Source organism: Mizuhopecten yessoensis, unplaced genomic scaffold (assembly GCF_002113885.1).
Source record: "Mizuhopecten yessoensis strain PY_sf001 unplaced genomic scaffold, ASM211388v2 scaffold4843, whole genome shotgun sequence".
Lineage (NCBI taxonomy): Eukaryota > Metazoa > Mollusca > Bivalvia > Pectinida > Pectinidae > Mizuhopecten > Mizuhopecten yessoensis.
In genome coordinates this window covers 210,521-227,734 of record NW_018405749.1, presented here as the reverse complement: position 1 = coordinate 227,734, position 17,214 = coordinate 210,521, and the positions used below count along the sequence as shown (strand labels likewise).

The 17,214-nt window shown below is 36.5% G+C and overlaps 1 protein-coding gene across 1 annotated transcript in view; it reads left to right on the top strand.

Annotated features, from left to right (window-relative positions):
• Positions 1 to 2,173: 2,173 nt before the first annotated feature.
• Positions 2,174 to 17,214, top strand: part of LOC110449955 (atrial natriuretic peptide-converting enzyme-like) — a 99,666-nt gene continuing 84,625 nt past the window's right edge. The window contains exon 1 of the mRNA XM_021497139.1: positions 2,174 to 3,201. Coding sequence (XP_021352814.1) covers positions 3,142 to 3,201 — 60 coding nt within the window. The 5' untranslated portion in view covers positions 2,174 to 3,141. The remainder of the gene's footprint in view (positions 3,202 to 17,214) is intronic.

Here is a 17,214-nt window from a genome sequence, read left to right as displayed (position 1 = left end):
GGGGGGGGTACGCCAATTACGCCCTCACCTGGACCCGCCCCTGCGTGACTTCAAGGACATTCGCTATATAGATCAAGTGTGACTTAGCTGACATTCTTTACAGAAGATCACGTGTGACTTCACGAACATTTTTATAGTAGGTCATGTTTGATTTAACGGACATTCGCTATAGTAGGTCACGTGTAATAATTGCACGGACATTCTCATATAGATAAAACAAGTAGTAGTATGCAAGCTGTAGCTGTCCAGTAATATAAGAGTCTTATACGTAATAACCCAATTTGAAATAATACGATAGTGCCACACGTATGATAGAAACCAGGAAAACAGAGCAGAGGAAGAGCGTTGTTGACATTAGTCTTAGTTGTTACAAATCAAAGTGTGAACATCTGTGCCTCCCTGATTTCATTAGAACTCTTATGAACATGCAAAAGTGGAACAGTGCCTGAGAAAAAACTTTGTAACACTAAAATGACGCATGTTTTTTGAGAAAACGGAGATCAGGTTTGCGCAAGGAGAACACAATTTACGTACAGTGAAAATTAAAAATAACTTTAAAAGACAGGTCACGTACGATGTAATCGAACGAAACTATAATTTTCAAACATTCTGCTGACTATGCCGAAGACTATGAAGATATTAACAACGAAGCGTTGTTGCAGTTAACTGAAAACCATGACTCGGTTAACACTAAAATCATTATAAAGTTGTGTATACTGCGATACGCGAGAATGTCCATCGTAATGTATTGTTAAGTGTTAATGTTGTAATGTATTGTTAGGTGTTAATGTTGATTTTTTTACTTACTTTAATGTTTGTTTTTCATTGGTCATGTTGGTGAAGTGTGGCCTCGGGAAACACTTCATCTGGTGGATCTTAAGTCCAGGGGAAAACATTTTGGTTGTCAATTAACTGATAAGACAACTGTATACTGTATGATATAAGGAATTGTGGATGATTATACGCAAAAAGTATCAATAACAAGCCGTACACAGGTTAAAGATGACGAACTGTACAGGAGAGAACTTCAGGTATGACAATGTAAGGTGGAGAAGAGAAAGGTAACAAAGGATCGTGGTTGACCACTCAAGTATCGGATTAGCTACAATGTACACTGTTATATGTGCTACAATGGATTGTGGATGATCACAAGATTATCAAATAAGCTTATATATATGTGCTACAAATCCTGAATGTCGATACATGAAATTACACAGAGTTATGTGAAAATCTTGTGAAGTGATTGACATAGTATTGACACTAATATCACTGTGAGTGGCAGAAGTACAGTGCATGTTGTGTTGTAACACTGAATCCCTTAATTTTGACTGTGCCAATTGATTCAAGCGTTTAAGGACTACTGATGGCTGGCTTTCCTGCACGAGTATACTTGTGGTCTGGCTCAACGGTGTTGTGAAGCCGAATATAGCCGAATATGTGTGCTGCCCAGTTGATAAGTCGCCCTCTAACAAACGTTTGTTCTTTAGAGAATGGTAGCACAAAATGACGCGTCACCAGACGAGTGATGGTGACGTTTCGGGACTGAGGCGGATCCCCCGGAGGGAGACGTTTGTGAAGAGCCGTGTACTCTGCATGGCCGCCGATCGATGCTGACTTGACGTTATCGTATTTAGACGGTCACGTACGCTCTTGCACACGTCATGGCGACACGTACACGGACATAGAACTCAAAACTGTAAAGTGTCACGTAACTCTCAATTGAACTGAATGTAAACGTTTACCAAAGGAAGACTTTGTAAGCTTTTAAACATACTGAACTCAATTTGGAAACGCGTAATTTTCCTTTCTATCAAAAGACGATTCTATCGACGATTATATTCATTCATATAAAATTGAACTTTTTTCTATAGTTTAAATACAGTATAATTACAAATTTTAAATCATCAGGTTAATCAGCTAGAAAATTGAAAAATTAAAAACAAACTAAATGAAATAGAATAAAACCTCTTGGCCCGTGTCTACAGACAAATGTACACGACTTGTTATAATACGTCGTACCCGTTCTGCGCGATAAGACTGGTTATTACCCGTCATTTGCCACCAAAGGCACCAACGCTGTCATTGATTTTAACTCACGATTTCATGATAACAGTTTTACGAACCCTGTTATTGGATTTCTCGAGATTCGAATCTTCAAAAATCGTAAAAACTTCATTTGTATGTGATTATATAGTGCCCGGTTACCGAGGAGACGATTAGAATGATTTCTGGAGGTACGTGGAAGAGACTATGCTGATTTTTAACAGGTGGTTAGTTACCAAAATCGATGCGAAATATTTGTTCCTATTCGGCACCGTCTGCAGAAAGTGGCCTAGTTTTTTTTTGTGGTCATCAATCTGGCCAAGGTCGATAGCAGGGTCGCGTCACGTGGAATCACTGGTTATTCACGTCACACTTAAAGTCCGACTTTGTTGGTGATAATTTTCCCAACATGAGTTTTGCTTGCGGTTCGCTAGAGAGAGCGATAGATAAATACTGCCGGTCTGTGATTGGCGGCTACACGCGACAGTAATTTGCATGAAATGTAATTAGTATTAATTACTTTAATTATATATAAAACTTCGTCTCCTGGCGATTTCCTGTGGTGCGTGAAGTTGAGATAGTTATCGGCAAACGGTCGATGCGTTTTGTAGGGTATACAGACAGCGGAGACAGCGGAGATATATTTGATAGACGGCGGCGATCGCCGGGTTGTACAGTAGAACTGCTCAGACGCCTGCTGGTCAGCTGGGGTATAATAGCACTGGTCATCAAGTAACAGACTCTTGGTTATAGTGGTCAGTTGGTTTGGACGTTTGCCTAATAAGATGTGGGTATAAGGCTAATAAGTTCCACCTGTGGTCAGTTATTAAAAGACAATACCTGGTCAGCTGTGGCACCAGAGGTCGAGCACTCTACGTTTGACCAGGATCTTCACTTCCGGCGTGGAACATTTGAAAAACTTGTGTGGTCCAACTGTATCTAATGATCAGTATGTAACCATATGCATCAATGCAATGATCTATAGAGTTCGGACAAAGTAATAGAAGAATGCTCAAACTGTCAAGTTCCCAAACTGACCACTGGTCAAGAGTGATGTAAATAGCTCGCTGACCACTCCCACCTCATCAGGGCGGGGCCATGCCGCACGTAAGGAAACAGCGCGAGCGGAATGCCCTCCTGGTGGGGCTTTGTATTGAGGTAAGATACTTCATCAGATAACGATAAATACGTATATACATAATTAGCCAAGGTTAAGATAGTACTTTTGTTCTGCCTCCGACTTATCACTATTTGGTATTAGCTTAATTAATTCCTAGCACGGTTGAGTATTATATTGGCGTACTAAGGTTAACAACACATAGCTATATGTCAATCAGATATATATATTCCAATCTCAATGTCAGCTAGCAGTACTTCTTATAATTAGGTCAATCGTATATAAAGCAGTACTCCTTATACTTAGGTCAACCGTGTTTATGTATCACAATCTCAATGTTACCGTTTAGTAGTACTCGTCATATTTAGGTCAATCGTGTATGTGTATGATAATCTTAATGTTAGCATTTAGCAGTATTTTTAACAGGTATCTTTATTATTATGTCATATATACATGTACATATGTATTGATATTTCAATTGTTAACACTTAGCAGTTCTCGTTATAATTAGGTCAATCGCGTATGTGTATTGTAATATCAATGTTTACATTTACTGAAGTACTTATTATAATTAGATCAAGTTTGTATGTGTATTTATTAAGATGTTAACATTAAGCAGTATTAGTTATAATTAGGTCAATGGTATATATGAATTTCAATTTCAATGTTTACAATTAGTAATACTCAACGCGTAATACCCTATTGCTTTGTCATACAATTATATATTCATTTATGTATCCTCTCATTGCAACTGTAGTATCCGGCCGGGTGTAATTAGGGGATCATATATAAAGTATATACATGTACATACATAGTAAATGAGTAAATGTACCTCTCGATGTGTAATTAGGTCAGTGTACATACATGTGTAAGATGTAAACATTACAAATAAAATACTCGAGTTGTCATAAAGTGGGCCGTATGTGTATGTCAGTGAAAAACCGATAAATACTCGAATTCAGTCTGTTATACACATTGTAAGAATTACTATATATATATAGCAATGTTAGAGGATTAATTCTATCAGGAATGTAACGAACTCAATATGTATACTTCGATTCAGTCGTATTGATGTACGTTAAACTCAAATATTTAATCATTCTAGAGTTATTTGGTCAGTCCTATAAAGTTCAATAGACATATTTTGTTTGGTTCCCTTTAAATAGTCTACCCCTAATATCAATAATACTAGTTTTGTAGACGCATGGTTTCAAATGCATGACAACATCTGGGAAGTTTTTGGGGGTACTGAAAATACTGAAACAAATGATCTACTGATACTTATTTGGTTTAAGCTATTAATGATCTTACTCCTAATGTGAAGCAGGTTATAAAACTAAAATTAGTGCACGAAATGTGCAGTTCAGTAAAACTTACAATAACCGCGGTAATGTATTATGATGTGTGGCACATACATAGGGTTCAAATGTCTTATTCAAAATGTAGCAATGCAGTGTGGCTGACATTTACATTGGGTTTCAATGCATGATGGCAATGTACTATAGCAGACACTTATCTTGGATATGAATGTATCATACAATGTAGCAATGCACTATAGCCGATAATCTGAAAAAGCGGACTATCTTATTTTAAATGTTTTTGGATTAAACGGAGATAGGCAGAACGCCACCTATAACGTCTCTATGAAAACCCCCCACTGTGCACTGGGTGTGGTGTACATTTCATTCGATTACCGGAGCATGTCCACATACTTTCCATACACTGATGAAGAAGTCATCTACTTTCCTCGCACCTCAGACAGAGATATCTCACGTTATACGCCAATTCTAGATTTTTCTATCTCGTCCGATCTGTCTGGTACCTTTACGTGACTTTTCGCGGAATTTTACACTGCGATGTATTCGTCCGCGCATAAAGGGCTTGAAATTGACAATCATTCTGTTTTGTCGTTATATGTAATGTTTTGATGTTGGAGATAAAATATAATCTACACGGTGAAATGCGTCGTCTACTTTGTAAGGGAGGTCAATACATGTTTACGCAGTAGCATTCAAACTCATCTTTAGAAGTGTAGATGCCATTTTTATTTGAAGCCCCAGAAGGGATACTTGTAGTCTTTAGCAAAATTGAATAGCTTCTTCGAACGAAAAGGTGCGATATTTCTTTTTTACTTGTCACTGAGTAAGATCGGGTTATCTCAGTCTAGGGCTCAGATTCTGTAACATCCCAACCTCAGCTTGCGCCTCGGTTGGGATTGTGTTACAGAATCTGAGCCCTCGACTGAGATAACTCGTTCTCGCTCAGTTTCAGGTAATATATTTTATTAATCTATGCCACTGCGCCGATAAAATTGGAGATGGTCAGTCATTTCGGACTAGATAGCTGACAATTAGCTAGGATGTAAATACATTATAGGAATGCAATGTAGCTTATAGTTACTTACAATGTAAATGTATTTTAACAAAACCTATTGGGTGAAAAATACTTTGGGTGTAGACATATCGTAATAAAGTACGACAGACAAACACTAAGGATGTAAAGGAAATATACACATAGGTATCAATACATTGTACCTGTAGCTAAGAGTTTGTTTGAGGAAACTGTCTGTTTATTTCTATTTACTTGAAGAGCAAATAATAATTCTCATAGCCTACATATCTTCATTTCGGCATTTTTCGGTGTTAAATGTTGTTAAATGATACATAAATTGGAAAATAAACATCCACCATCGCTATGCAAAACCTATGAGATGCCGTAAATACACACACTGGTCATCGTTATCACAAAGAATGTGGGTAATAGCATTGAAGAACAGGCCATAATAAACAGGCCTACCCTATACCAGACAACACTCTCTGTATATTGTACACATACGATCCACAAAGCAGGTTAGGAAGTACGACCTGTTGTGGAATACACTGGTTCCATGAGGTACATTAATTCATAATGGCTGGCAGACATCCTAGGCTGTTCACTGGTTGGAAAAATAGAACATCAATCATGTGAAAAAACTCGAAAGATCGCGATTCGGATCTGGCTGACATCATCTTGAAGAGGATGACATTTAAACTCACATGGCGTATTGCCACTCTTTACCAACACAACAATTGATGGAGTGGTCAGGATCATCAAAAGGGAGGGAGATTGATAAGAGAGACCCTGAAGAAAGGAACAAGCCTTACTGTTGACAACTCTTTCGTTGTTTATACTCAACGCCACATGTTTCTCGGTCAGGCGTAGAATTTACAAATGTGGAGAGTCCACTCTCAACTTTGTTTCTTACGTTTTATTGAACTTCGGGAGCGAAAAGACATATTCAAACTGACCAAATGACGTACCGTCCAGAACTGTTGAAAATACACAAACGATTTCTTAAAAGTAATTAAGAAAGTTAAGGAAAACAAGTTATTAACTCATCCAAACTAAGTTGAGGATATGGACTCCATGAATTTTACGTCTGAAAAAGAGGGTTTTCCTGGACACATTTGGTCACAAAGACACCTAGAAGACATGGCGGTCCCATCGAGTAGCTGGTGAACAGAAATAAAGAGACCTAAACATCTCAACATCAAGTCACACTACCCATCGCATTAAAAAGGTAGCATGCATGCTTCTGGATGTATACATACACATCGTAATTGACAAGGAACGCATGGATGAAGAAATGCACCATATAAAACAGGTACTGACAGCATGTGGATAGAAAAACGAAAGGCAGCAAAAAGCATGGGGAACGATTGCAAAAACAGAACGGCACGAACACGGATAAAACGGCACTGTTACAATAACAGAAATCAAAGGATGTCTGGTACATTTCAAAGGTAAATCAATGAACAGAGACAAGGGGAGATGTTAGCTGAGCTGTTTTTATGAACAGCGCAAGGGGAAACATCAGCTGAGCCGTCCTCATGATCAATTTTAATCTCAAAATAAGGTGATTGCCCTTTCTTCGGTCTGGCTGTATAAACTAAACTAGGTTTCCCATATATCCTTCTGATATAATTGCTTTGTGCTATTACAATGTATATGCACAGTTAAAATGTAAAGGTATCGTTGGGCCAGTTATGATCTCGAAGAGGTCTACCACTGAGAGCGTAGTATCCTTTATATATAGTAGGTTCAGCCACCAACGGAGCTTTTCACTATTCTTCTGTCGGTGTTCTTTGTCCCGTAGACTGTTTTTGACTTGGAGTATGCTCCCGACTACATGGAATTGGAAATATGAAGTAACCAAAATAATTTTGTGTGTGAAATATTCCTTTTGAAAAGGTCCTAAACGAATATTTCACAACAGTGACAGGGATAATAATTTAGTTTAGCTTGCTGGCACACTGATCCTTAAAAAGGACTTAAAACAATTATGTCATAACAGTAATACTATTATAACACATGACATTGATGGGATTATAAAGACTGTTCACAAGTGGGAAGTTAAACAGTATATATAGTGTGGGATGTATTAATGATGAGATCACATGGCATTGAATGGTATCTGTACATCCCAACGACATACTTTAGAACAATCGTCAATTAATGACATACATTGTACCACCAGTGATAACACAGTGTCGGCCCACTCAGCCATACGGGACTATTCCTGTCAGACAGCGGTAACAGAACACTTCCATTGTTGTTTTCACAGATCTCATTAGGACGGTGACAACCTCAGCAGTGTAGGAGATGGATTTCAAAACTGAAAAAAAGTGCGACAAGCAGCAGAGCTGGATGTGTTATGCATGTTGAGTGTTGCCGATTTCAGCGTCTTATGCGATTCTGTCATTAACACGAGCGGCACGTACATGGGAATTTCCCAAACAGTTGTAAGCCGTGTCCCCGGCGTGACTGGCACATTATGAGCTTTTAACTCGAATTCTATAGAGACAGTTTATTTTAAACTTTATGGATATGCTTCTCTCATCAACTTAAGTGAATTTAATGTTTTTATTTCAATAAATGAGGTAATTCAAGATGGCCTCCAAGAATATTCTAATGACTGATACCTTATGAGCTAAATCTCTATAAGTATTGCGCTGATTTAGTTCAAACTTCATTAAATGTCACGAAATAAACCTTATAAACTTTGTTCTAATAAATAAAAAATAAAAAATAAATAATAAAACAATCCAAGGTGGTCATTGTTAATTGTGATTGGCTTATTTATCATGACCTATCACTGAAATTGCGTCGGTCAGGTTTGCTCAAATTTGACAGATACGTTTCTGTTAAATGACCCGAAGTTAATGCTGACTAATTAAATCTAGTGAAAAATATTGCTGTGGTTGGAAAAGCTTTTCTTATGTGGGAGACTTGTAAGATTGTTCCATTTAACGATAGGATTTTCCCCTTTGTAAAGATAGTTATAGGAGTGATCAGTAAATAGGTATGCATGTTCGTCCCACTCTCCTTGTCAGGTGCGGTATGGAACGGTACAATGTTCTAATACTGACGAAGCCATGATAGCAAAGGCGAAGTCCTTCACGTAGACGAGTGTGGTTCGTGCTATTGTTTCTGAAGAAGAGATAGTATTTGTGTTCTTTTTTTTTATAGATACACTACAATATAGCCATTGATCCTTGGCTCTCCTTATGGAAGGTGTTTTACTACTTAGACGGGAATCGGTTTTCGTCGGTAATCGATCACAATCCCTATTTTTTTTAATGAATGCATACAGCTTAGGACTGGATTTCAGTTTCTCAATACAGCGTTATACTATATATTGTGTGTTAATGTAATATGACCACATAAATAGCAGGAAGTAGAGAGAGACACATTTAATTCGTTAGTGCATGGAAGATATGTGCAGGGGTTATGTTGAAACCCTTGGCCATAAGCGTAGATCATCGATAATCTAAAATAGCTTTAACGACAAAATAGTGTTAATGCTATAATACTTGCTAAATTTACGACAGTTTCCAATCGTATTGTGTTATTTCAAAAATGAATAATTCTCAGTTTTGTTTATTAAATCACAGATATTGTCTGCTAGTCTAGACAGTCTAGTAACTGTGCCTGGCGTCAAGCCGGGCGTTACATTGTAATTGCACGTTTTGACGTAAGCGGTAGTATACAGGCACTGTAGTGTCATGATCAAATTATTATTTTTTTTTTTAGATCTGTTACGTAAAATTCATTTTAACGTTCGAATACTAATTCAGGTGATGTACTAACTGACGTCAGCGGTTTTATCAATGACGTAGTAATCCCAGTGTTGTTGTTTCCGATATTTGCGCATGTCTCTGTGCCAAATATTTACTGCTTCCGTTGTTGGTTAGTGTGGACGTGTGAGTTGTTCGTACCAAATTACCTACAATGATCTCCAATTAGCATAGCTATGTCTGTCAGTGTTCTCACCTCCTAGTAACAACCCTCCACACCAGTCCATCGCCGAAATACTTATCTACTGAGAGGCTCCCTATGTAAACAATACGGGAGGGGAGGGGGTGGACTGGGCCACCTCCCTGTCTAATGTCAGCATGTACCCAAACATTCCAGGCTACAGAGTTGTAGGGCACACACACCATTCGTCGTGAAGGATGTCTTCCGGAAGATTTATTTAACTGCATCCAAACCGTTTTACAAGGCGTGCTGCTGTTAACAATTAGGGCATTCGGTTACTTCTAGTATTGGAATATATTATGTTTTGTGTATTCTTGCATTTGACTGTAATATTGAGCGACGCGCCTTTCGCTATAAAACTTTCCGAGGCCATGTTTTGGTTATGATGAGGTTCCTCTTGTGAGCATTTGCCCGAGGTTGTTATCGGTGTGGAACGGTTATTGGTGGACAGTGGTTACTTTAAATCAGAGACGTATAATTATACGTCTCTGTTTGAATTATTATATTTTGTGTATAAAAGGCTCCCGCTGTGGTTACGTCTCGATGACTGTGTCACATCTCGTAAGATGTGATGTGTGAATTTGATCAGGGTACAAATGGTCTTTGTCTGGTGAGTCATCAGGATTGCGTCACCGTGGTGAGTATGACGTCATGTTGCGTTTATGATTTATGGTGATGATATTTAACATTTATACAGCGTCATATATAAAATACTAAATTATTCTTAAGCTCTTAATAGTACATACAGTATACATATACATGAAATACCCAACAGTCATATGAGTTCAACATTTATATAAACATACATATACGCATCCTCGTGTTTTAGAGTTTTATATACAGTTTTATATACAGTTTTATATACAGTTTTTGTTTTGGCTTTGTATGATCATGATTCCAAGGCCAATTATAAGAAATACAATAATTCTCTACAAACATCTTGCAATGAAATTGGTTGATTAGCGGCTTATTTTTGTATTGTCATAGCGGAGACTACGTCAGCATCACGCTTCAGCAGGTAACGGCTCGCCTTTTGTTCTTGATTTCTTTTCCGGTATAAAATCAATGGGTTTATTGTGTTTCACATCTAGATATATTGTTTTATACTTACGGGTTAAAAACGTTATTGAAGCCTGGCTTGGATGCGTCAACAATGCAGCCTGTCAATTTCGGACGCTATCGGCGCTTTCTCACATATTTCTGAATTGATTTGGGGGTTTGTGAATTACATATGTATGTAAACGGGTGCGCAAACATAGCTGAACGCTTCATTTCTTCTCCGTTGAAAAAAAATTAGACGTTTATTTTTCTCTTCTTATGACTTATCGGTGGCACTAAAGGTCTAAAGAGTAAGTTTTGAATGTGTATTCTAATTATATATCATTAAAGCAATCGAAAATAGGTGTTTCTGATATCGGTACTATAATTGTTATTACCTACATGTAGATATGGACGCCGTCCTCGTTATGTTACTGTTTAAATACTCCCCAGTGCCCTTTGTTTTTACATTGGAAGGACTCCCTTAGGCTGAATAGACATTTTGTTTCTAAATTTTCAATGTCTAGAACAACAAAATTAAAATAAATCATGTAGACATGAAGACTTTGTTTCTTGGTCACATTTCTAATTTATTATATTTCAATGTTTCCTACACCAACCAAACAATTGCCTGCACCTTAATTATTCGATAATGATGTCATTTCTACTCTTTATACAATTATTATACATGTATATTGATCGCAATTTATTACTAATTTTACGAAAATACATCAATAGTCAGAAGTGACAACGTCGATATCGTCATTATCATAACGACACGTTGTATTAAGAATATTTCGACAAGGATTTACTTTAAAGCAATTAAATTTGTCAGTTGTTTTGATATTGATAAAACTGGGGAGAGATCGTGCTATTTCCTGTAACTAAGAAGAGATCGTGTTATTGTACCTGTAACTGGGAAGAGATATTGTTATTACCTGTATCTGGGAAAAGATCGTGTTATTACATGTAACTGAGAAGAGATCGTTTTATTACCTGTAACTGGGGAGATATCGTGTCAATACCGGTAACTGGGAAGAGATCGTGTTATTACCTGTAACCGAGAAGAGATCGTGATATTACCTGTATCTGGAAAGTGTTCGTGTTATTACCTGTTACTGGGAAGCTATCGTGTTATTACCTGTTACTGGGAAGATATCGTGTTCTTTGAATCTAAGGCCGAGACTTAGATAATCTGATTTATTACATTTTTTTGCCAGTGAAGTATTGGATTTTATCAACTTGATAAAACTTATATCTTAAACACTGTGACAAATATCAAAAGAGATAATTTCACAGTGTGAAAATATCACTTTTTGGTATTGACCAATCATAACGGTATCTTCTATTGCTGCTCAAAGGCGACGGTTTTTTGTTCAGATTCAAATGAAGCGACGGTAGAATAAGTGGTTGTTGTGGTAAATGTTTGGTACACACACATAAGTATTTACATAAATATACAATTAAGATCATTTTTTATAAGCAATCATACCAGAAAATAGCAAAAAACGTCGGAATCACGTTGAGTATCCCATTGAAAATGGCTCGCAGCATTGTTGTCCAGCGTAACGTCAATATAATATGGCGCTAATTATTACGCTTCTGATTCCTGCCCTTTTTTAATGTATTACAAATTTTATGTTTGATGCTTTGAAAATGTAAAAGATAGGTGCGCACTGGTAATAAATATCAAAATATTAGCCACACGAGTGATATATTTGTTATTATCATTAAATATCCTCTTTCTCGCTCAGTTACAGGTAAGTGCTATTTTTCTTATACCTTTAGTTCGAAAAATGATTCAATTTCGCTATATCATACAAATTTTCCGTCCGGGGCCTCAAATAGATAACGCCTTTTCACTACCAGAGCTACGTTTGAATGCTTCCGCGTCATCAATGTAGTCTGTCGTTAAAAAGAAGATAAAACGAGTAAATCATATTCTATCTACAACATCTGGAATCTATCAACATCATACTATACAAAAATGGCAACACAGAATAATTATAATGCGTATTGTCAATTTAGAGCGTTAGCTTTCGGATGAAGAAAACGACGTGTGAAAATTGCGCGAACTATTGCGGAAAGGTGCCAGACAGATCGGGCGAGAACAATCTAGCACGGGTATCATGTGTGATATCCCTACCGGAGGTTTGAGAAACGACTGTGCATATTATAATCGGTATCTCGTTATCTCTAGATCCGAACACAGTTATTTTTACTTCATTTATCATATGCAACTGTAAATATCAAGGCCTACGTTTGCTTCCCGAAGTCCTGACGCCATTTTAACAAGCCAATTAGATTTGACCTCATGTTCTGTAAAAAATATTACAGTAAGATATTTTGAGACGAAAAGCAGGGAATTTTAACCCAAACCTGAGTGATCGAGTTGACATGATAAACCATGTCAATAATGCCACTCTCCAGTCCTTAAAAACTACTAAGGATTACATATCCTTTCAAATACAGTGATACTATGGAGCTGTTGAATCTAATGCCTTACGTATACATCAGATCATTTTACCCGGATCTGTATCATATATGTGAATGCAGTACTGGTATGACAGGCTCTCTCTGGACTACGCGCAACAAACCAAACTGCAACTTCCTTAATTTTTCGGCTAGTAAATTGCATAAGATTAGTTGGGCCTTATCCTGAATTAGTTTTCCGCTGATTTATACTTATCCTTGCACTGATGTCCGCCAGACAAGTTTCAGTACTTGGTATGGTACCCCAGTTATGATGTAGTCTCATAATCCTGTACGACGATAACCAGTGTTACCGGTGTGATTTGTATAGAGTCAATACATGTATTTGGATGGAGCTTCTTACATCTGTGAGTAGAATGTTTACATACCTATAATGTAGTTGATATGCACGTGACACATTGTCTAGCAAGACGTTGTTTTTACTTGGAACATCTGGCAATTGTACTAAATCGCTGGCTTACTAGCCAACTGCTTTTCACTACATATGCGAAAGGATACGTCGGCTTGGTTGTTTTGAAAGATGTCTTAGAAGTGCAACACCATTTATTTTAATTAGCGTTGTATTATCAGTTTCACCCAATATCTGTGTTTGATATTTTCTTAATTTATACACTGTATTAAATTCTAAATATTCCAATGCGTAGACAGTGTGATTGTCGCCAATACACTTGCTCTACGGGTTTGGTATAAATATCAGAAATACTTTATTAGTTCAATCTTCATCAATTAAACATGTAAATACACAATTATGCATGCATATATATATTATATCAGGGTCATTTATAACTGTTTACATAGGTATTCTATATACATTAAATAAACATGATTAATATCTACAGAGGGAACATATTTCACTACTAGAATATGTAACAACATTAAATGTAATTACTAAAACAACACTCAATGTAATTACTGTAACAACATTGAATGTAATTACTGTATCAACATTGAATGTTATTACTGTAACAACATTGAATGTTATTACTGTAACAACATTGAATGTTATTACTATAACAACACTCAATGTAATTACTGGATCAACATTGAATGTTATTACTGTAACAACACTCAATGTAATTACTATAACAACATTGAATGTAATTACTATAACAACATTCAATGTTATTACTGTAACAACATTGAATGTAATTACTGTATCAACATTCAATGTAATTACTGTAAAAAACATTGAATGTAATTACTGTTACAACATTAAATGTCATTACTGTAAAAAACATTAAATGTAATTACTGTTACAACACTCAATGTAATTATTGTAACAACATTCATTGCAATCATTGTATCAAAATTCAATGTAATCATTGTAACAAAATTCAATGTAATTACTGCAACAGCATTCAATGTAATTATATGTCTGTTACTTACTTTTACTCCTCGTGTTTTTGTTGTTGGTCACTTTAAAAGAAGGTCCTATTTCCTGTACAGTACTTACTACTTTGTATAACATCGTAACAACAACGAATTTGTTCAATCTTACTCACAGAAAAGCGAAAGAGAAGAGGACCAAATTCATAAATATATTAACATAATTTTGTATTTTATATAAAAATAACTTTTTCACCTAATAAGACATCCTATACAAATTTCCTTCAGTCTTAACATGTGATGTGTCGATCGTATAAGATATCTTATAAACTACATTGTATATAATATCTCTAAAATAAAAGTATGCGAGATATCTTATGTAATGTATAATGTATGCTAAGAAAGTTCGTTTACAGTGCGTGACAGAACCGTGACTCAGTCGTGTCATGTAACAGTGAAGGGCTGTGTAGTTTATTGACAAAGTTGGATACAAAATTGGGAAATGGTTGTATTTTTTTAAACAAGTATTTCTTGAAAGTACCCTAATTGATTACTGAGACTTTTACACAATCAGTGTACAGCTAAACCCCAAACAATAAATGAAATGTTTCGCTTCCACAAGCAAGGATATCACCGTTACACAAAACTCAACAGGAGAACACCCGAGTGTTAACAAAACCAGTATTCAAACTTGTTATCGATAATACTATAGCAAAATATCAACAAAGGAAAGATGTACATGGAGACACTTGAAATATTAGAATGATAATGAGACCAGGTATTCCACGAGGTTAAGCGTCATCTGTTCCATCGTAGCACCCACCTTTTAAATTTAGGCCAGATAAAAGTTTAGGTCACGTCTTTACATCGAGAACTCGGGTAGTGACAACAAAATCACCAGGCACTCTAAAGAGCATAACAGTAAACATCGGCCTTCATATCAGCAAAAGAAATAATATATTTCCCTATGGTATCATGATAGCGACCATAACAATTGTTCATAGTCTTCATAAAATCTGCATATTTCAAAATCCTGTGTTTTTGTTTGTCAGTCAGCAGTCGACATCTAGATGTATCAAAGAACATGATATTACGAGCATGCTTAAGAGTATTGAATCAACTGCGACATATAAACAGGTTAGGAAGAGGAAACAGTGATGTTACTAGCAAGAAAGGGAAAGTTTATGATGGAAAGCGACTGAAGTAGTAAAGTGTCCTTGGATTTCAAGCTCTGAAGGGAATAAACAATCGATGTGGTCAATAAAGTTCTTTCTTGTAACTTAAAGAAAACACATCGTCGATATTTCTAAATGTGAAATTTAAGGTTATGTTTATGTTACCAGTCCAGATGAGTTCATCAATTAATTCATATACTATGAAAACAATTACATATCGTCTAGAAAAGAGTCAAGGTATTGAGATATATATATATATATATATATATATATATGAAGTACTCCATAGAGCAGTTCTCGGGGAGAACGTGTTCCACATCGAATAACTACATATAGTTTGGTATAGAGAACCAGCCAGCTAAGAACACTGTATAGTGCAACTATCTCCTCGAAGAAAAGTAATCCCATTTAGAGAATTCATTCCCTAAAGAGAGCTAGTCCCTTATAAAGAAACTCTAGCTTTATCGAGCAATAGATTCAAACATATAAATGCACTAATTTCGTCTAGATAACTAGCTATATCTAGTCTTTCTATAAGTAGTTGAGTTTGTGTTTATTGTATGATCAAACATACTGCTCTGACGTCATTTATACACTTCTTATGAGAACATCAATAAACTGTCATCAGATAATACAAAGGAGAAATCTACGTCATCGTGTCCCTAAACAGATAAGTATAATGTCATCTCAATATTATTTAATATCCGAAACGCAGCTGATTAAGCAGGCTCGGTTAAATCTAAATCAACACAACTCTGGATATATCCACAGGGAAATAAGGGGAAAAAACCGGAATAAGTGATACATTTCCACGTTACAACATTAGCAGTCATCAGGAGACTCTAGACGTTGTTGTGAACTGAGATCAATACACCAGTCTGGCAGGGACAAAATCAGGTCTACCATGTCACTGTACAGACACACCATGTCACTTACACTGTACAGATACACCATGTCACACTAAAAGTGTGCAGAAACACCATGTCACTCACACTGTATAGACACACAATGTCATTAACACTGTATTGACACACAATGTCACTAACACTGTACTGACACATCATGTCACTAACACTGTACAGAAACACCATGTCACTAACACTGTATAGATACACCATGTCACTAACACTGTACAGACACCATGTCACTAACACTGTACATACACCATGTCACTAACACTGTACATACACCATGTCACTAACACTGTACAGAAACACCATTTCACTAACACTGTACAGACACCATGTCACTAACACTGTACATACACCATGTCACTAACACTGTACAGAAACAACATGTCATTAACACTGTATAGACAACATGTCACTAACACTGTACAGAAACAACATGTCATTAACACTGTACAGACACCATGTCACTAACACTGTACATACACTATGTCACTAACACTGTACATACACTATGTCACTAACACTGTAAAGAAACAACATGTCACTAACACTGTACAGACACCATGTCATTAACACTGTATATACACCATGTCACTAACACTATACATACACCATGTCACTAACACTGTACAGAAACAATATGTCACTAACACTGTACAGACACCATGTCACTAACACTGTACATGCACCATGTCACTAACACTGTACTGATTCACCATGTCACTTACACCGTACAGCAACACCATGTCACTAACACTGTACAGACACCATGTCACTAACACTGTACAGATACCATGTCACTTACACTATACAG